The 22,039-nt window shown below is 40.7% G+C and overlaps 1 protein-coding gene across 4 annotated transcripts in view; it reads left to right on the top strand.

The window, feature by feature from the left end:
* Nucleotides 1-22,039, top strand: part of LOC134344332 (tyrosine-protein phosphatase non-receptor type 3-like) — a 190,360-nt gene that overhangs the window by 76,366 nt on the left and 91,955 nt on the right. For all 4 annotated transcript variants that reach the window (XR_010017417.1, XM_063043923.1, XM_063043921.1 and 1 more), the window contains exons 11-14: nucleotides 2,231-2,294; nucleotides 3,824-3,996; nucleotides 9,804-9,938; nucleotides 13,533-13,715. Coding sequence is in view for 3 of the 4 variants with exons in the window: in XM_063043923.1 (XP_062899993.1) it covers nucleotides 2,231-2,294; nucleotides 3,824-3,996; nucleotides 9,804-9,938; nucleotides 13,533-13,715 (555 nt within the window). In the remaining variant the exon portion in view is untranslated. The remainder of the gene's footprint in view (nucleotides 1-2,230; nucleotides 2,295-3,823; nucleotides 3,997-9,803; nucleotides 9,939-13,532; nucleotides 13,716-22,039) is intronic.

Genomic DNA, 22,039 nt, shown 5'->3' with positions numbered 1-22,039 from the left:
GTGTCAAGATACGTATTGTCTGTTATTGTTTGGTTTAGTCGTCTCTTTTCCAGCTGAGTAGGTCCGGATGTTTGCCACTACTCCGAGTTGGGAATTCTGTCTCTTTGTGTCCCAGTCCCAGTCCAGGCTCTGTGTTCCAGTCAAGTCCAAGTCCATCTCCATGCCTGTGTCCTGCACTTGGGTCCGCTTCCTCCAACGCCCCATTGCAACATGTATAAGATGATTAGAGGCTTTTTCCCAGAGCTGAAATGGCTAACACATGGGGGCATAGTTTTAAGGTGTTTGGAAGTAGGTATGGGGGGATCTCAGAGGCACATTTTTCCACACAGAGAATGGTGGCTGCGTGGAATGCACTGCCATCGTAGGTGGTAGAGGCGGGTACAATAGGGTGTCTTAAGAGACTCTTTGATAGGTACATGGAGCTTAGAAAATTAGAGGTCTATGCAGTAGGGAATTCTAAGCAGTTTCTAGAGTAGTTTACGTGGTCGACACAACATTGTGGGCCCAAGGACTGTCAGGTGCTGTAGATTTCTATGTTTCTTTAATATTACTAGACAACCCGGTGACCCGTTGGGGCACCCTTTGTGGGAAAGGTAGTGCAGTCTGATGTGACGTAGTTGCCTTTTGTTGATTTTTTTTTTAAAGCTTCCCAATCCTCTAATTTCCCACTGACTTTTGCTCTATTATATGCCCTCTCTGGCTTTTAACTTCTTTTGTTAGTCACAGGTTGTGTCATCTTTCCTTTAGAATACTACTTCCTCTTTGGGATGTATATATCCTGTGCCTTCCATATTGCTTCTAGAAATTCCAGCCATTGCTGCTGTGCTGTGACCTCTGCCAGTGTTCTTTTCCAATCAATTCTGGCCAACTCCTCTCTCATACCTCTGTAATTCCCTTTACTCCTCTGTAATACTGATACATCTGACTTCAGCTTCTCTTTCTCAAATTTCAGGGTGAATTCAATCATATTATGATCACTTGCCCCTAAGGGTTCTTTAACCAGAAGCACTCTGATCAGTTCTGGTTCATTGCACAACACCCAATCCAGAATTGCTGATCCTCTAGTGTGTTTAACCAGGAGCCTCTCTTAAGAAAGAAAAACATCTCATAGGCACTCTAGAAATTCCCACCCCCCTGTAATCCGGCACTAACCTGATTTTCCCCATCTACCTGCATATTGGAATCCCCTGTGACTATTGTAGCATTGCCCTTTTGGCATGCATTCTCTCTCTACCATTATAAGGCCACATCCTTAGTCATGTAAATGTAGGCCACATCCTTACTACTGTTTGGGGATCTGTATACAACTTCCATCAGGGTCTTTTTACCCTTGCAGTTCCTTGGCTCTATCTAGAATGATTCAACATCTTCCAACTGCTTGCCACCTCTTTCTACTGATTTGATTTCATTTTTTACCAATCGAGGAACTAAGTGTTTAGTGTCTCTGTTATAAGGCTGAAAAATTGGAAAACAAATTGTTTTAAATTATATATTGTTAAAAAGTATTTGCAAGTTGTATGCTAAATTTTAATTTAATCTGTTGGGAAAAAGTTTCCAGGCATAACATTAAAGTGATCCTTGTTTCTAATATATACTATTATCTTCAGAAGAATGAACTACAAGATTGGTAATGTAGCAGATCTGATGAGTAATAAGATAATGTTATTTGAGTAGATCTTGACCACCTCCTACAGTGATTAACACATAATTAAGTCAACAACCCATATAGTTTGAAGGAAATAATAGGGGTAAATAATGTTTAGGTATCCGTTAGTCTTGTGAGACCATGGATCTGCGCCTGGAAAGTCTTCACTCTCCAGGGCGCAGGCCTGGGCAAGGTTGTATGGAAGACCAACAGTTGCCCATGCTGCAAGTCTCCCCTCTCCACGATACCGATGTTGTCCAAGGGAAGGGCAAGGGCCGATACAGCTTGGCACCAGTGTTGTCGCAGAGCACTGTGGTTAAGTGCCTTGCTCAAGGGTACAACACACTGCCTCGGCTGGGGCTCGAACTCACAACCTTCAGGTCGCTAGTCAAATGCTTTTAACCACTTGGCCATGTGCATTAATGCATTAAAATGTAACTATCATCCTCTTTATAATATCTATGACTTTTATTTCAAAACATATTTATGTGGCTGTTTGCATGTTATTTTGGCAACTAATGTTCTGTTTTCATGTGGAACAACTTTCTTCTCATTGAAATGTATTTAGAATATACTTTTCTTTAGGGTAAATATAATGAAGATTTCATTCAAGAGGAAACGATTTTTCATTCAGTTAAGACAAAATCCTGTAAGTATTTCACAGTGAAAATACCTTTAGTAATGTAATTACATTGAATGAAGTCAGTTTTTGGATTGAATAGTATATCCATTTTTGACAGCAGTTATTTTGGGTGGGGATGCCAAACTAATTATACTGTCATGGTGAATGAGGTCCTACAAGCATAATTTAGGGAGCAAGGAGATAAATTAAAAATGTAGGACCTCAAAGGTTGTAATCTCGGGATTGCCACCTATGTCACGTGCTGGTCACATTAGGAATAGCAGAATAGTTAGGATGAACATGTGACTTGAGCATTGGTGCTGGAGGGAGAGTTTCAGATTCCTGGTACATTGGAACTGGTTGTGGGGCAGGTGGAACTGGTTCTCTGGCGGTACAAACCGGATAGTCTACACCTGGGCAGGACCAGGATCAATATCCTAGGACGATTGCTATTACAGCTGACGATGTGGTGGGGGGACAGAAATTGTTGCAAAAAATGCAGGGACCAAAGCAAAAGTTAGAAAAGAGGAAGTTTGACTGGAGTATAGATTAATCAAATGTAAAGGACACGAAAATTACTAGATTCTAAAAGGACAATGAGTGTAAGGACACTTCATCTGAATACCTGCATAACTTTTGCTGCAAATTAGGTCAAAGGAGAATGAAATAGTGGACATTACAGAAATGTGGTTACTGGGTGAAGCTGAAATGGAATTAAATATCCAGGGGTATCGGGTAATATGGAAGTATAGGCAAGGAAAGGGGTAAGGGAGCTTGGGTAGGATGAGAGCAGAGCAATAGAAACTATAAAATCTAAGGAGCAGAATGTTGAATCCATTCAGGTAGAATTGGGGGGGAAATCACTGGTGGGAATTGTGTGTAGGCCACCAAATAATAATGTCTCAGTGGTGCAGGCAGTAAACCAATAAATATATTATGGGTGACCTTAAGTTGCACATAGATAGGACAAATCAAGTTGATTGTGGCAGTCTTGAGGAGGACTTCATGGAAGGGAAAAGACAATCTCAGATTGAGTCCAATGCAATTAAATAGGTAAAATTAATGATTTAAGTTTAAAGTTAGGGACGTTTACAGTCCATACCCGTGACTCACATTGCAGATTCCTGAGCGTGCCTAGTGCTAAACTCTCAGGAATTCTGAGCAACTGGATGTAGGTCACTGTATCTCTGAAAACTTGGCTTTGTGTTTTGTGATTGACTTTTGAAAGTGGTCATTGAGCAAAGTAAATCCCATCAGTTGTGAGAGACATGGCATATCATTTCCAGGTTTTCACTAGATGCCTTTTGCAAATCTGAATTTTAATAAAATTGTCTATAATGTGGCCATTAACAAATTTCATACAAAAATGATATACAATCAGAGGTAAACAAGTCTTGTGTTAATGATTATATGAATTGTTATTTGAGAAAGGTACCTTTGAGAGTTGCAGGGATAAGTTGGTGCTTTTTGGTTTGCTGCTGTTTTATCAGCTATGAACATTACATGAGACTTATTAAAGAAGCTTATATGTGTAAAACTGTTTATTTAATTTACAGAATAAATCCCAAGAGAGTATTGTTGGATTTAATATGCTCAATTATAGAGCATGTAAAATCCTTTGGAAATCTTGTGTAGAACATCACACATTCTTTCAAGCAAAGCAGCCACCATCTCGAGAGAAAAAAGTATTTGCAGACTATTTTACACTTGGGAACAGAAGCCAGAACAGGTTTGCTTGTTTCCATAATTGTTAACATAAATACTTAGCATACATTACAAAGTGCTTGTATTCTTATCAGTACATCTTCTGTCGTGACATTATTTAATGTGTTATTAAGTTCATGAAGCAGGTTTTTTTGCCTTGGTGATCATTATTTGTGTGGGTTTCATGGTCCACTGTGAATATTGCATAATATATGATGAACATTAATTAGCATGTGAGAGACACTAATAATTTTGCATAACTCATTTTTAACTAAATTAATGCATTTATCTGGATTTTCAGACAATAGTGGTTAGACAAAAACAAAGTCTTAGAATTCATTTGATTCCTATGTTTGGGAGATAAGTGTTGGTCAGCACACCCACAGCAGCAAAGTACAGAAGTCAGAGCTGAACAAATATTCACCTTGGCAATATTTAACAAACAGAAAGATTGTTGAGTGCTTAAAAAATCAACACAGCATGGGTTGAAGCACAGTTTCTCCCTTCTTTTTGCTCACTCTCACTTTTTTCCCTTTATTTTTCCCTCTTTTTCTTTCTTGGCTCATTGCTCCAGTAAACATTTTGCAGTAACCTTGTGCTTCACATCACCTCTGCCATTTGAGAAGATTCTAGTGGTATATTTCAGTTGTGTTGTGAATGCTGAAAATTCACATTTTCTGATGTTATTTCAATAACAATGGACCAGAATGCCCAATTTATCATTTGCTTGATTCCATCTCAAATTACAGTTGCAATTTATGTTATTCTGCAAAGCCTGAGTGAGCTTGCTAAACTGTTGATGGAATTTGGTGGTCTCTTTCTCCAGCAAACTCCCACTCCCACCATTTTTACTGAAAACTAACTTGTTTTCTCTCTCCCAAATCTGAATAGAACCTGAAAGATTAACATTCTTTTCAGCAGATACTATCTTGGCATTTTTTATTTGTCTTTATGATAGTGTATGTGGAAGATCATGTATTGTATCTGTTCCTGATGCTATCTGTGAAGGTGCTCTTCTCTACACCCAGCCCAAATACTGCAAAAGCCACAGCAGAAATGCATCCTATCACAGATGAGAAAAGATGTTAATGATATCCTTTGCAGCACACACAAAATGCTAGAGGACCTTAACAGGTCAGGCAGCATCCATGGAAATGAAGCTTTGGACCAACACCCTTCTTCAGAACTGGAAAGGAAGGGGGAAGTCACCAGAATAAAAAGGTTGGGGAAGAGAAAGGAGGATAACTAGGAGGTGATGGGTGAAGCCAGGTGGGTAGGAAAAGTAAAAAGCTAGAGGGGAAGGAATCTGATAGGTGAGGACAGTGGTCCATAGAAGATAGGAATGGAGGAGAGGCTACCGGGAAGGTGGTAGGCAGATGAGAAGAAGAGGTAAGAGGCCAGAGTGGGTAATAGAAAAAGGGGGTCGGGGGGAGAATTTTTTTTCACCAGAAGAAGAAATCAATATTTATGCCATTAGGTTGTTTGCTACCCAGATGGAATATACAAGGTGTTGCTCCTCCACATTGAGGGTGACCTCATTGTGACATAAGAGGAGGCCGTGGACCAACATGTCAGAATAGGAATCGGAATTAAAATATTTACCCAAAAGTTCTGCCGAAAAGAGAAGTAAACTTGATGGTTGGGAATCCTTCAGGTTTCTGCAAAAGACCAAAATATTGATAAAGAAATGAGGAGAACATAAAACTTATCTAGCAAAGACCTAGCCTGGCCAATCTCCCTTCAAAAGTCAGGCCTTCCAGTCCTGGTGACATACTTCTGAACCTTTTCTGCATTTTTTCCAGTTTAACCATGTCTTTCCTATAACAGGGTGACCAAATATACACATTTCTCTGTGGGGGGTGAGGGATGGGGAGGTTTTACCAATGACTTGTAGAACTGCAACATAATGTACCAACTCCTGAACTCAATTCCCTGACTGATGAAAGCCAGCATACTGAGTGCCTTTTTCATCAACTTGTCTGCCTGAGACACTTCTTTCAACAAACTATACACTTGTATTCCAAAGTCCTTCTATTCCATTACACACCCTAGTGTCCTAGTGAGTCCTATGTTGATTCGATTTTTTAAAACGCATCATTTCACACAAATCTTTATTGAAATCCATTTGCCACTCATCAGCCCACTTCCTTGACTGATCAAGATCCCCTTGTGACCTAAAATAACCTTCTTCACTATCAATAACAACACCTAATTTCATGTCACCCACAAATTTTCATGATCAAGCCAAGCCTTGTGCACTCGCATTCACATTCATATAATTTGTATAATTAACAAATAACATGGGTCTCAGCACAGACCCTGTGACACACCACTAGTCACTGACTTTCATTCTGCAAAACAATTTTCAACCTCCACCCTCTGCTCCTTATCTCTGGTCCAGTTCTGAATCCATCAAACTAGATCTCCCAGGATTCCCTGGGACCTAATCTTCCAGATGAGGCCACTATGCGAGACATGTAGGAAGCCTTACTAAACTTCAAATATATAACATCTGCTGCCCTAACCTCAATTTTCTTTTTTGTTTCTTATCCAAATGCTGGTAGATCTTGTCCCTCAGAATTCCTTCCAGTAACTTCACCACCGCTGATGTTAGGTTGACCAGCCTGTAGTTCCCCGGCTTGTCCTTCCTGCCCTTTTTGAACAGTGGAACAACATTAGCCACCTGCAAGTCTTCTGGAACTTCACCAATGGCTAACAATGAAGCCTGTACTTACTGAAGTTTAGAAGAATGTGGGGGAATCTCACTAAAGCCTATTGAATATTGAAAAGCTTAGATAGAGTGGATGTTTCCAATAGTGAGGGAGTCTGGGACCAGAGGACATAGCCTCAGAATAGAAGGACATCTCTTTAGAAAAGAGATGAGGAGGAATTCTTTCAGCCAGTGGGTGGTGAATCTGTGGAATTTATTGCCACGGATGGCTGTGGAGGCAAAGTCATTGAGTATGTTTAAAGTTGAGATTGATAGGTTCTTGATTAATCCAGGCGTCAGATGTTACGGGGCGAAGGCTGGAGAATGGGATTGAGAGGGATAATAAATCAGCCATGATGGAATAGCGGAACAGACTTGATGGGCTGAGTGACCTAATTTTGCACCAATATCTTATGATCTAAAAACCTTCATAGATTTCTTGCATCTTTGCCCAAAATTTTACTTATCCCATTCCTACTTCAGTTGAATCCATGAACAATCCACTGGGAACGGCATTCATCTATCTAATCTAAATAAAACAAGCAAGTGCAAATAAGGCATCTTACATGTCTGTGTTGGAGAGCACACATAAACTTACTCCTTAAACGCACACATCTGCGCACGCACACACACACAGGTTGCCTTGTCATTCTGCTTTGGTTGCACTGAGTGTATCTACTTAACTGTCTTCTCTGGTATATTCTTATCATGGGTCCTAAATCAAGCTGATGCACTCATATTGGCTTTTGACTTTATGGTGCCTTTCCGGCTCTATGTGGTGGAATATTCCATTTCTTTAGTAATGGGGATGTGTATATGTTGTTTGTATATGGTATTTAAGGTAGATACTTCTGTTTATTTTGTAATATATTGTAACTACGTTATGCGATGCATCATGTTCTAATTCATGTGTAGTCTGAAGTTAACTTTGCTGGTAATTAAAGATGGTATGTCCCAGTGCCATCAAAAAGCAGCTCTTCAAAGGTTTCAAAGGTACATTTATTGTCAGAGAAATGTATACAATATACACCTTCAAATTCTTTTTCTTCGCAAACATCCATGAAAACAGAGAAGTGCCCCAAAGAATGAATGACAGTTAAATGTTAGAACCCCAAAGTACCCCCCAGCTCCCCCCACCCACGCATAAGCAGCAGCAAAGCAATGACACCTCCTCTTCACCAGCAAAAAAAGCATTGGCGCCCCCCACCAAGCACTCAAGCATGCAGCAAAGCGTCAATAAAGATACAGACTTGCAGTTCCCCAAAGACTACTCGTTTACCTGGTAATTCAACATACCACAGGCTCTCTCTCTCCCTAATAAGGGAAAAAGAGGTGTCCCCGTTTCACAGTGAGAGGGGAGACATAACAAACAACTCGCTGATTTACAATATTAAAAGTCTGTTGCATTGCTTCTTTCGAGCTCTATGCCCAAAGAACTCAGGTCTCTGGCAACACAGTCAGCAGCCAGCATGCAGCTTTTGATCTTCCGTCTCCCACGACGCACCAGTTCCCTGTGGCAGCACCGACCTTGAGTCTGCCCGCCTCCAGAGCCATGAAATTCTGGAACCCTAAAAGCGTGCTGGTCTTCTAGGCCGCGTCCTTGGCATGTCGAATTGCGGCCAGTTGTGAGACCTCAAGAGCGGGTCCCATTCCCGAAAGAACCAAAGTCAGCATGTAACTCCAGGTCAGGTTTTCAAAAGAACCCTGAAAGGGAAAAACAGAGATATTATAGATAGAAATAGAGCTGTTTCTGAAGATGCAAGCAAAGGAGTCGCTGTTAGGCGCCATTGTTCTCCTAAGCTGCTCCTCCAAGGTTTGCCCTCAGTAGAGAGGAGAGAAAGGTGCTGCCAGGAGATCACACTGGACAAGAATATAAGTACAGAGGTATTTTTGTGTTTTTCTGGCAGATAGTTTTTTAGTAATATTAGCTGTTTTCTTTTTACTATTTTTGCCAATAAAGTTTGTTTTTTGATGCACCTAATTAACACCCTTGCACTGAAGTGCTAAGGTACTCCAGCCACTTCTTTCTTTGGTCATAACCCACATATCTAACAATGCCATTATCAAATTTTCCCTCCAGTTTTGCTTTAAGAAAGCAGTACTTGAATATAACATAGCTGAAATTGCTGAGTGCTGAAACCATTCCACTAAGTCTTCCCTGTTTCTTCTCTTGACCTTCATATCTTCCAAAAGAATTGGTTGAAATATTCCATTTCCAACTTAACAGTTTTACAAATATTCAGCAAAGATTGCCTGTACCTACCACTAGTTAATGAAACCAAGCTTTGGGCTTGCTTTCCTAACCACTTCCTTAATGTGACCTCAAGAATTTATTGGGTCATGCATCCTAGTTGGTTGATTTCTGATTCCCTTAAGAGTTGTGCTTTAGGAAATATAGTGCATTCCTGTAGAAGAAATGGATATCTTCAGTATCTTTTTCAGGATACTTTTTCAGGATGTTATCTTTCCCTGTGTCTGGGTTCTAATTTACCTCAAACTTATTGTTTATGCCTTTGTTAACAAGGATAATTTGAATGTTGTCAACCAATTTGCAAGAGGAGTATGCTTCCACATTTTATTCATTAAGCCACTTGTTTGGTACAAGTCATGAAATTAGTTCTTTTTATTTTTTTTAGCGGTGCATTGTGAAGTAGGCCCTTGCAGCCCTTCAAGCCACACCACCTCAGCAAGCCCCGAAAAGCCCAATTAACCCAAACCTAAACATAGGGCAATTTACAGTGACCAGTGAACCAACCCAGTACGTGTAGGACTGTGGGAGGAAACCAGAGCATCTGTGGAAAACCTACACATTCCAAAGGCAGGACCTACAAACTCCTTACAGAACAGTGCTGGGATTGAAATCCAAAGTGCCCTGAGCTGTAATAGTGCACGCTGCTATGCTGCCATGGCGCACAACTCTTACTAGTGGAATTATCTAAACTTCAATATTTACATTTTTGGGGGTAAAAAGTACTTTACCCTGTCTATCATGTTATACATCAAACTTCTTAAAATTGGAATAGATTTTGATTTCTCAGAATTGTGGTTCTTTACCATAAGAAGAAAAGTATTTAAAAACTGAAGAAACGGAACATTTAACATCACCATTTTATTTGCAACAGGACAAACAAAAATCAGTCATGCCATCGTGTCATTGGTGGAATGGTGTGGAATCCAATACTAAGGAAGTCTGTATCTGTGGAGCAAATGGAAACCAGAAGTCTTCCTTCTCGTTCTCCACCATCTACACCTGATTGGTAAATGCTTTTATCAAATTCTACTAAATGATTGAATGTGCATAATGATTTCTACAGTGTAAGACAGCATCTGCTTAGTTTGAATAGTTTAAGACAGAACCTCCTAGAAAAGTAGATTGAGATAACCTGCTGAAGTAGAAAACAACGTCTGATACGTGGTAGGTGTTCAAAAGCAAGATATAAAGAGTTCAGAGTCAGCATGTTTCTTTAAGAGTAAGAGGAGAAGTTCTTGGTGAATAATGATAAATATTAACTTCATTGTTATTGCTGGGGGAGGGGGGGTGCTCGTGCAGATAAGCTCCTACTATTTACTAAATGCTCCCATTGATGTGCATCTCAAATAAACTCTGACAAGCAAGTCCAGCTCCTGGCCTTCACATGTGGATTAGCTACTAAGCCCAGCGTAACCATCTCTACTGACAGGAAAGGGGCAAAGGTGAATTATTGTGACTTAAAACCAGTCGCTTCAGGCAGATGGGGCTCATCAGCCGTGGTCGGTAGCTCACCTCAGAGAAGGAAAACTCTGATCTCAAACCTGCACTGGCTTGCAGCTATATTCACTCATGGAGAAGGCTTCAGGAGCAGGCCCCAAGGAAAAGTCCGGAACTGCAGCCCCGAAGGCTGCCCTATGTTGAGTTCAATGCTGACTGGCAACTCCTGCAATGCCGCTGGTGCCAAACTATATCAGTCTCTGGCAGTCCTTTGAATTCATCAGCTGTGTGGAGAGGGAGAGCCTGCTACATGGGCAACAGCTTTCTCTCCATATCGTACTGCCCTGACTTACATACTGGTTTGTGTACTGTGACAAGAATACACATAGATAAGATGTTAGCTGCCCTGTGTGATCAGCAGTTGGTCTGCCACCTGTCTTCAAGAGAGAGATAAGGAACACAATGAAACAGCATCTGGAGATGTGTAATGAAGGGACGGGAGAGAGAGAGCTGTCTGGAGCGGCTCCCCCTTTGAACCCTGAACTGTTTGCAGTGATGGACAGGCGATACCCCAGCAGGGGGATAAAAAGGGACAAGTTCGCTAAGGCAGGACACACACGACACCCAAGGTAACGAGACCCTGGAAGCGGTGCGCCTTTCACGAGTCGGTGGGAAGTATCGGACAACGCACAGGGTGGAAAGGTACGATCAGCGGGAACCCGGTGTGTGTCCGCCCTTGCTTGGGTGCCGGGTTCACTGCAGAGGATCGACCGCATCTGGAGGAGGGGTCACAGTCGGTGACCTCAGGTGACATCACCAAGGACCTGCCCAAAAGCTGCTTGTGAGCAATTATCGCTGGTCTGTGAGTGGAAGCCGTTTCTGAATGATCAGTCGTTCTCTCTCTCTCTCTCCACCCAACGTTGTTCATCGCCATGGCAACGATTACTGCGAACTGAACTACTAAATTGGACTGAACTTTGTGTCACTTTGAAATTGGTCATTTATCCCTAGACAACGATAGAGCTTGATTGATGCTGTTATCTTAATTCTGTGCACATGTGTGTTTATCATTGCTGAACTGTTGCATTTATTATCCTTTCGATTACTGTGTTGCTTGTTTCTTTAATAAAACTTTCTTAGTTCTAGTAATCCAGACTCCAACTGAGTGATCCATTTCTGCTGGTTTGGCAACCCAGTTACGGGGTACGTAACAGTACCATGCAGACAGCTGGTCGACGCCGACCAACGAAGGGCTTCATTCAAGACAAAAAGGCAGGAAGTTTAAGGAACCTTACCTTAATTCTCCAGTTTGAATATCATTATTCCTGTTGAATAATGCTAAGTATTGACTTAGGAACTCACTCACATTCTCTGGCTCCATACACAGATTACCACTATAGTCCCTGAGGGAACCTACTCTTTCCTTAGCTCCTATCGTAGTCATAAGAAGTTTTAGGATCTTGTATGAGAAGGCAATGCACTTTGAGAAGTTCTGGTAGGCAGGAACCTTCAGAACACTGATTTGCAGAGCACTTTGTTGATACAATAACAACAAATGTTACACCATCATCTCCCTGGAAGCTTATTCAGCAACCTCTGCACGGAAATGTTTACTCCTTAGATCACCTTGAAATTTCTTTCCTCACACCTTAAATCTATGCCCTATCCTGGGAAAAAGATTCTATTAGGGAAGTTGTTGAAGATTCTAATACACTGGACTTAAATTTGTTGGAAACCGTAGGGACATAGAAACATAGAAAACCTACAGCACAATACAGGCCCTTCGGCCCACAAAGTTGTGCTGAACATGTCTCTACCTAAGAAATTACTAGACTTCCCCATAGCCCTCTATTTTTCTAATCTCCATGTACCTATCCAAAAGTCTCTTAAAGGACCCTATCATATCCGCCTCCACCACCGTTGTCGGCAGCCCATTCCACGCACTTACCACTCTCTGAGTAAAAAAAAAACTTACCCCTGACATCTCCTCTGTATCTACTCCCCAGCACCTTAAAGCTGTGTCCTCTTGTGGCAACCATTTCAGCCCTGGGAAAAAGCCTCTGACTATCCACACGATCAATGCCTCTTATCATCTTATACACCTCTATCAGGTCACCTCTCATCCTCCGTTGCTCCAAGGAGAAAAGGTCGAGTTCACTCAACCTATTCTCATATGGCATGCTCCTGACTTATTTTGCCGAGAAAGACATAAAAGACATAATGCCAGCAAATGGGATTAACACAGATGGACAACACAGTCACCTTGGACAAGGAAGGATGAAAGGGCCTGTGTCTCTGCTGTATGATTGCAATTAAAATTTGGAGCAGTGCTCAACAGTGGTAATTCCATTATGCTCTGCCAAAATAACAACAATCATAACTTTCAAATTAGGTATGTATTTATGATTCAGCAAAATGGAGATTGTCTATTATACAAATGGGACATGGAGCTGTCCCGTTTTGCTATTACATAGCTGGTTCTAGTGTAGCATTGAATGAGTTCTTCAAGTTAACTGTCTTTACTGTTAGCCATGATGGTAAGTACCTGAGGGAAATGTCAGAATGGATGAGGGGAGCAATTACACTTAGAATTTACTGTAATTAGATTCCATCATACTTAAAGGAAGATGTCATGTGTCTATATGAATTACTTATATAATCTTGGACCCAGGACATCAAGGAGATGACCAATTAAAAATTCTGACTGGACAATGCTCTCATGCAATATAGAAAATAACTGCATTTGAATGTACTATTTTGCTTATTTGATATTACTTTATTTTATATTGCTTTAAGTGCATTAAACAAATAGATCAGGATTCTAGAAAATCTTGATTGTACCACACATTTTCCTTCATAGTAGTCATATATAAGGTATGAAGATGGTTGTTTCAACTGTGGCTATTACCTTATATGAAAACTCTTAAGCACATGTTACTTCGTTCCACTGAAGAGAATATATCCCAGGGTATTTGGAGCTGCAGACTTCACTAATGCTGGCGTAGAACTTCCAATATGCAGCATTGGATCAGAATTGTGCTGTAAATTGCCGCAGCATGAATCAAAGTGAAGTTAGAAATGCTCATGTTCATAGGTAAAATAGAATGTTATTGAGCAACTCACTGTAACTAATAGAAGTTTCACCATTTTGTACTGCTAATAGGCCAAGTCCAAGAGTGAGGCATAATGCTCAAAAGCCACGGCATTCCTCCGTAGATAACCTTGCCACCGAGATGGCATACATCACAGAAAGTGAAGAGGTGTTTTATAACTACAAGGCAAACATTCCCACCAAAGCAACTAAAATTGATGCAGAGTCCAATCCAAAATCTGCATCACACAGCTGGTATGTGATTTAAGTGTTTTATCAAATAGTAGAATTAATAATGTTATAAAGTTACTTTCTCTCACCCAGAAAACTATGGGGTAGACCTCTGCCCTGAAGCACACCGAGGAAGTCTTCAACCAAAATTTTGATCGCAATGATTTTTTAATTTGATCACAGTGACCATTTTCAGTTTTGAAGTTGCAATAATTGCCATGTCATGTGTTTTCATAAATTTTGTGGATATGAGGTGCCCGTTTCCTCACAATAAAAATAATTTTTTGTAATAGGGATGTGCAGTGGTAGACAGCCTTTCACGTCATTGATACAGTGCCTTGAAAAAGTATTCGCAGCTATTCCCCACAACTATCTTCACATTTTGTTGTATCAATTTTCAAAATTTGAAATATATTTAAGTAGGACTTTTGAGCTAATCTACAAATTCTACAAAACATTGTGCATCATGTCAAATCAAAAAAAAATCCAAAAACCTGTTAACAATTTTCTAAAACTAAAATCCAAAATTGTGAGGCTGAAGTTAATATGCTAACTTTTCTCAGGTGCAATACTGTACGTTACCAACTCACCCAACTTGTTGACAAGTTAGGGAAATGATAATAGACAAGCTCAAATCTGTGCAATGGACAAGACCATCTAAAGGCACTGAACATGTATCTGTTCTCAGTGAGATCCATTGTGAGAAAGTGGAAACAAATATGAAATGACAGTCCAGTCATTGCTCCCCCTTAAACTTAGTCACCAGAGAAGAACAGCGCTTGTAAGAGTAGCTACTGTGACACCAAAGTCACTCTGAATGAATTGCAGAAGTCAGTGGCTGCAAATGGAGATGAAGTTCATGGCTTCACAATCTCTAAGGCCTCGCACAAAAAGGGTATTAATGGAAGGGTGGCAAGGAAGAAACCCAGGCTAAAGAAAAGGAGCATGTCCTTGACCACAAAGCCTTGCAAAGCATCCCTTAGAAGATACAGTAAAGATGTGGAAGAAGGACTTGTGTTCAGTTCAGACTAAATTGGAACATTTTGACCTCAACATTAAGTGGTATGTGTGGCATAAATCTGATACTGCACATCAGCCAGGGAACACCATCCTACTGTAAAGTATGGTGGAGGTAACATCATTCTATGGGATGCTTTTCAGCTGCAGGGACTGGAAATCTGGTCAGGATTGCTGGGAAAATGAATGCTGCTAAATTCAGAAAGATCCTGGATAAAAACCTGCTAGCCTCTGCTAGAAAGCTTAAACTGGGGAGGAAGTTCATCCTTCAGGAAGACAGTGACCCAAACCACACTGCCAGAGCAACCACAAAGTGGCTTCAGATAAAGAAAATTGATATTCTTGAGTGGCTCAGTCTGAGTCCTGACCTTATCCCAATCGAACATCTCTGGCAAGACCTCAAGATTGTTGTTCACTGCTGCTCCCCAACTAACATCACACAGCTTGAGTAATTTTGTAGGGAGGAATGGACAAATCTTGCTCCATCATGTGTGCAAAGCTGATAGAGACTTATCCAAAAATATTACTGGCTGTAATAGCTGCAAGAGGTGGTTCAATTAAGTACTGAGAAAGGGGAGTGAATACTTTTGAACTGCTGACATTTCAGTTTTTGAATTTTTAGTTTTTCATGCTTTACAATATTCCCTGTTTTATGATTCACAAATAAAAATTCTCAGTTAAATTCATCAAAATCCTTGTTGTAATATTTATTTCTGTGAACAAAAGGTTGTGAGCTGATTACGTTTACAAGGCACTGTTTTCTTACTGGGGTCATCTGATTTTTGTCAGTATCCTATTTCTTGTACTTTTAGATTGCAAGATGCTGAAAATTGTTGGCTCTTACCAACTGGCATGTCATTGCTGGTTGAACAGCATTCTTAGAAAGCACCTTAGGACTGTTCCCAACCGTTGTGATCATTCATTTTGGCTATTAAAAAGAAAAGAAATCATCTCCTTTGTTTTTCTGTTCCTCAAGGTTGTAGCGATGCTTTTATTTTTTTGGGAGTTTGAGTTTATTTCCTCTTGCAAAGAATCAGAATAATAAAGCTTGCTGGTTTTAACAGAAAGGACTTTGCCCATTATGAAACCATATGATATAGGAGCAGAAGTAGGCCATTCGGCCTACTGAGTCTGCTCTACCAATCAATCATGAACTGATCGAATTCTTCCAGTCATCCCCACTCCCGTGCTTTCTCCCCACACCCTTTGATGCCCTGGCTAATGAAGAACCTATCTATCTCTGCCTTAAATGCACCCAATGACTTGGCCTCCACAGCGGCTTGTGGCAACAAATTCCACAGATTTACCACTCTCTGACTAAAATAATTTGTCTGCATCTCTGTTCTAAATGGACATCCTTCAATCCTGAAGTCATGCCCTGTTGTCAGACTCCCCCCACCATGGGAAATAACTTTGCCATATCTAATCTGTTCAGGCCTTTTAACATTCAGAATGTTTCAGTGAGATCCCCCTTCATTCTCCTGAACTCTAGGGAAGACAGCCCAAGAACTACCGGACGTTCCTCATACAGTAACCCTTTCATTCCTGGAATCATTCTCGTGAATCTTCTCTGAACTTCTCCCATGTCAGTTTATCCTTTCCAAAATAAGGAGCCCAAAACTGCACACAATACTCCAAGTGTGGTCTCATGAGTGCCTTATAGACCGTCAACATCACATTCCTGCTCTTGTATTCTATGCCTCTGGAAAGAAATGCCAACATTGCATTCGCTGCCTTCACCACCAACTCAACCAGGAGGTTAACCTTTAGGGTATCCTGCACAAGGACTCCAAAGTCCCTTTGCATCTCTGCTTTTTAAATTCTCTTCCCATCTAAATAATAGTCTACCCATTTGTTTCTTCCACCAAAGTGCATGACCATACACTTTCCAACATTGTATTTCATTTGCCATTTCTTTGCCCATTCCCCTAAACTATTTAAGTCTCTCTGCAGGCTCTCTGTTTCCTCAACACTACCTGCTCCTCCACCTATCTTTATACCATCGGCAAATTTAGCCACAAATCCATTAATCCCATAGTCCACATCATTGACATACATCGTAAAAAGCAGCAGTCTCAACGTCGACCCCCTGTGGAACTCCACTGGTAATCAGCAGCCAGCCAGAATAGGATCCCTTTATTCCCACTCTCTGTTTTCTGCTGATCAGCCAATGCTCCACCCATGCTTGTAACTTCTCCATAATTCCATGGGCTTTTATCTTGCTAAGCCACCTCATGTGTGGCACCTTGTCAAAGGCCTTCTGAAAATCCAAGTACACCACATCTACTACACCTCCTTTGTCTACCCTGCTTGTAATTTCCTCAAAAAATTGCATTAAGTTAGTCAGGCAGGATTTTCCTTTCAGGAAACAATGCTGGCTTTGGCCTATCTTGTCATGTGCCTCCAGGTATATCGTAATCTTATCCCTAACAATTGATTACAACAACTTCCCAACCACCGATGTCAGGCTAAACTGGTCTATAGCTTCCTTTCTGCTGCCTCCCACCCTTCTTAAATAGCAGAGTAACATTTGCAATTTTCCAGTCATCCGGTACAATGCCAGAATCTATCAATTCCTGAAAGATCATTATTAATGCCTCCGCAATCTCTCCAGCTACTTCCTTCAGAACTCGAGGGTGCATTCCATCAGGTCCAGGAGATTTATCCACCCTCATAGTTTTGATTTTCACTGCACATACTTCAGTTCCCTGACACTTTTGAATGTCCGGTATACTGCAGATGTCTACCACTGTGAAGACGGATGCAAAATATGCATTCAGTTCCTGTGCCATCTCTGCATCTCTCATTACAATATCTCCAGCGTCATTTTCTATTGGTCCTATTTCTACCCTCAACCCCTCAACTCTTTTTTACCCTTTATATACTTAAAAAAAAGCTTTTAGTAACTTCTTTGATATTGGTCACCAACTTCCTTTCGTAATTCATCTTTTTCTTCCAAATGACCTTCTTATTTCCTTCTGCAAGTTTTTAAAAGCTTCCCAATCCTCTATCTTGCCACGAGCTTTGGCTTCATTGTATGCCTTCTCTTTTGCTTTTACTTTAGCTGACGTCACTTGTCAACCATGGTAGTGTCTTTCTTCCATTTGAAAATTTTTCTTATTTGGAATATATCTGTCTTTCACTTCCCTCATTTTTCGCAGAAACTCCAGCCATTGCTGCTCTACTGTCCTTCCTCCTAGTGCTCCTTTCCAGTCAAATTTCCAGTTCACTTTCCAGTTCCCCTCTCATGCCATTGTAATTTCCTTTATTCCACTGAAATATTGACACATTGGAATTTAGTTTCTCCTTCTCAAATTTCAATGTGAAAGTGATCATATTGTGATCACTGTTCCCTAAGGGTTCCTTAACCTTAAGCTCTCTTATCATCGCTGGATCATTTCACAGCACCCAAGTGGGCTCAACAACAAGCTATTCTAAAAAGCCATCCTTTAGACATTCTACAAATTCTTTCTCTTGAGGTCCAGAACTGGCCTGGTTTTCCCAATCCACTTTCATGTTAAAATCACCAAAGGTTATCATGACAATGCCCTTCTGACATGCCTTTTCTATCTCCTGCTGCAATTTGTTATCCACATCCCGGCTGCTGTTTGGAGGCCTGTGTACAACTGCCATTAGGGTCCTTTAACACTTGCCATTTCTTAACTCAACCCAGAGAGACTCTACACCTTCCGACCCTATGTTATCCCTTTCTAATGATTTAATATTATCTCCTATACACAGGGCCACACCACCCTCTCTGCCTATTAACCTATCGTTCCGATACACTGTATATCCTTGGACGTTTAGCTCCCAATGGCAGCCATCCTTTAGCCAAGTTTCAGAGATGGCCACAACGTTATACTTGCCAATCTGTAGCTGAATTTTAATATCGTCTGTTTTATTTAATATGTTGTGTGCATTCAAATATAACACTTTGTCCGGTATTTGTTGCTTTTTGTTTTAACTGCATCATGCCTCTATTGCTCTGTTATATCATCCCACTGGCTGTGAATATGCCTCATCTCCTGCCTGTCCTTTCTATCATTTCTGCTGCACTTCATCTTTGATTTATTTCTGTTTCCCCCTTCCTCAGCCCTATCACTCTGGTTCCCATCCCCCGCCAATTTAGTTTAAACCCTCCCTAACAGGAGGGTTAAACCTGTTGCTAGGATGTTGGACCCCTTTGGGTTTCGGTGTAACCCGTCCTTTTTGTACAGGTCATACTTCCCCCAGAAGAGGCCCCAGTGATCCAGGAACCTGAAGCCGTGCCCCTTACACCAGTCTCTCATTAATAGTATCAAAAGTGGTTTGTTAATACATTGAAATGCAGATGCAGTGCCAGAATGTGAGGAAATAGAGCATTACACCAGTCACACATGCTTTAATTTTGCGAACTTGTATGCTTCTCCCTTGTTGCAGCACAAATTAAAATTCCAGTAGCTTTCTTTTCATAAACCCATATCAAATAGTACAGATTTTTTGCACCTTATTACCTCACGCTTTGTAATAGACTAGCATTTTTCTATTGATGATAGTCATGAAGTTCATCATTTTCTCTCTCCATCCTTCAGTCAAGTGAAGACATTGGAGAAATAGGCTGCCTTCCTAAATAGTTTAAGGGAAAATTTGAAAGGGGGGATTAAATTCTTGAGTTTTTAATTGTCTGTAGAAAGTAGAGCAATGTTTTCACTCACAGAAGGGCCAGATATTGGAGTATACAGATGTAAGATAATTTGCAGAAAAACTGGAAGGGATATGAAGTTACTTTTTTAATGTAGAGAGTTGTAATAACAGGAAGTAGCTATTTTAAAGTTAGTTGAAAGAAATTCCAGTGTAACTTTCAAAAGGTGAAGGGTGAATGATTGAGAAGAAAATATGTCAAGCTGTGAGTGATAAAGCTAATTAGTTGGGTGGAGTGAATTGCTCTTTCCAATAGTTACCATAGGCATAAATGTCAGGACAACTTACACCTGTGTTATCAGATAACAACATTATTAATGGAATTAACATGACCTAATTTCCATCTTGGAGGACTTATTAATAACTGAAATCATAATCTATAGAGAAATGCTGCCTGACATGCTAAGTAATCCCAGTATTGATACTTTTATTTCAGATATGCAGGAACTGCAGATATCCAAATCCTAGCTTGAAATTCCAATTGGTTAGGATTTTGTTAGGTTAGGAGAAGTGGTTAAGAGCCCTTGAGTACTGATATACAAAGGGATCAAGAGATCCAATTCCTTATCTCCCTGAAAGAGGGTACAAAAATAGATAGAGTGGTAGAGAAGCTATATGGCATGCTTGCCTTAACTGTTCGGCACCATGAATAGAAACATCAGGAAGTCCTGATGCAGCTGTATAACACATTGGACAGGCTGAATTAGGAGTAATGTGTTTAATTCTAGTTGCCCCATTATAGAAAGGATGCAGAGCCCTCAGAGGATGTAAAGATTCATCAGGATGCTACCTAAGTTGGAGTGTATTAGTATATAAGGAGAGGTTGGACAGACTTGGTCTTTTTCTCCCTGGAGTGGCAAAGGCTAAGGGGAGTGCTGATAGATGTTTATTAAATTGGGAGACATTGATAGGTTGGATGGTCAGAGTCTCTCTTCCAGGATAATGAGTGTCAAATACTATCGAGTATAGCTTTAAGGTGAGAGGGGAAATGTTGGAGAACATGCAGGACAAGCTTTCTTTTAAGGAGGTTAGTGCTGCTGTCAATGTCAAATGCAGCTAATCAACAGTAAGATATAATAGAAAACACAATGCAGATCTAAATAATTAATGCAATTTATTTTCAGAGTTATGCCACTGTTCAAAAAAGGATGTAGGCAAAAGGCAGGTAACTATAGGCCAGTCAGTTTAACATCTGTAGTTTGGAAAATGCTTGAAGCTATCATTAAAAAAGAAATAGCGAGGCGTCAGGAAAGTGATGGATTCATCATGCAGACGCAGCATGGATTGAGCAAAGGCAGGTCCTGTTTGACAAACTTACTGGAGTTATTTGAGGATATAATGAGTGTAGTGGATAGAGGGGAACAGATAGACATTATTTACTTGGATTTCCAGAAGGTGTTCAATAAGGTGCCACATAAAAGACTTACCCATAAGATAAGGATGCATAGAGTTGGGGCTTGTGTATCAGCATGGATAGAGCATTGGTTTACCAATAGAAAGAGAGATGGGCTATCTGGGTGTTTCTCTGGTTGACAATCAGTGGTGAGCAGTGTGCCGCAGGGGTCGGTGCTGGGCCTGCAACTGTTCACAATATACATTAACAATCTGGAAGAGGGGACTGAGTGTAGTGTATCTAAGTTTGTTGATGACACAAAATTGAGTTTATAAGCAAATTGTGCAGAGGATACAGAGAGTCTGCAGAGAGATATAGATCGGTTAAGTGAGTGGGCAAGGGTCTGGCAGAATGGAGTACAATGTTGGTAAATGTGAGGTCATCCACGTTGGAAGGGAAAATGCAAGAGCAGATTATTTAATGGTAAAAGATTACAGCATGCTGCTGTGCAGAAGGACTTCGGAGTGCTTGTGCATGAATCACAAAAAGTTGGTTTGCAAGTACAGCAGGCTATCAAGAAGGCAAATGGAATGTTGGCCTTCATTGCTAGAGGGATAGAATTTAAGAGCAGGGACGTTATACTGCAATTGTACAGGGTACTGGTGAGGCCACACCTGGAGTACTACATGCAGTTCTGGTCTCCTTACTTGAGGAAGGATATACTGGCTTTGAAGGTGGTGCAGAGGAGGTTCACCAGGTTGATTGCAGAGATGAGGGGTTTAGACTATGAGGAGAGATTAAGTCACCTGGGACTGTCCTCGCTGGAATTCAGAAGAATGAGAGGAGATCTTATAGAAACATATAAAATTATGAAAGGGATAGATAAGATAGAGGCAGGAAAGTTGTTTCCACTGGTAAGTGAGACTAGAACGAGGGGACATGACCTCAAGATTTGGGGGAGTAAATTTTGGATGAAGATGAGTAGCTGCCTTTCCCAAAGAGTGGTGAATCTGTGGAATTCTCTGCGGTTCAATGAAGCTATCATCAGTGGAGGCTACCTCAGTAAATATATTTAAGACATTGTTGGATAGATTTTTGCATAGTAGGAGAATTAAGGTTTATGGGGAAAAGGCAGGTCGGTGGAGATGAGTCCTTGGTCAGATCAGCCATGATCTATTGAATGGCGGAGTAGGCTTGACAGGCCAGACAGCCTACTCCTGCTCCTATTTCTTAAGTTAATCTCTCTGCTTCTGGTTAGAGTTCTTTTTTTGTGCGTCATATTGAAAACTGAAAGATCTATTTTTTTCACAAATCCAGT

Source organism: Mobula hypostoma, chromosome 3, assembly GCF_963921235.1.
Source record: "Mobula hypostoma chromosome 3, sMobHyp1.1, whole genome shotgun sequence".
NCBI lineage: Eukaryota > Metazoa > Chordata > Chondrichthyes > Myliobatiformes > Myliobatidae > Mobula > Mobula hypostoma.
The sequence above is the reverse complement of the archived record's forward strand: the minus strand, read 5'-3'. Positions and strand labels throughout refer to the sequence as shown.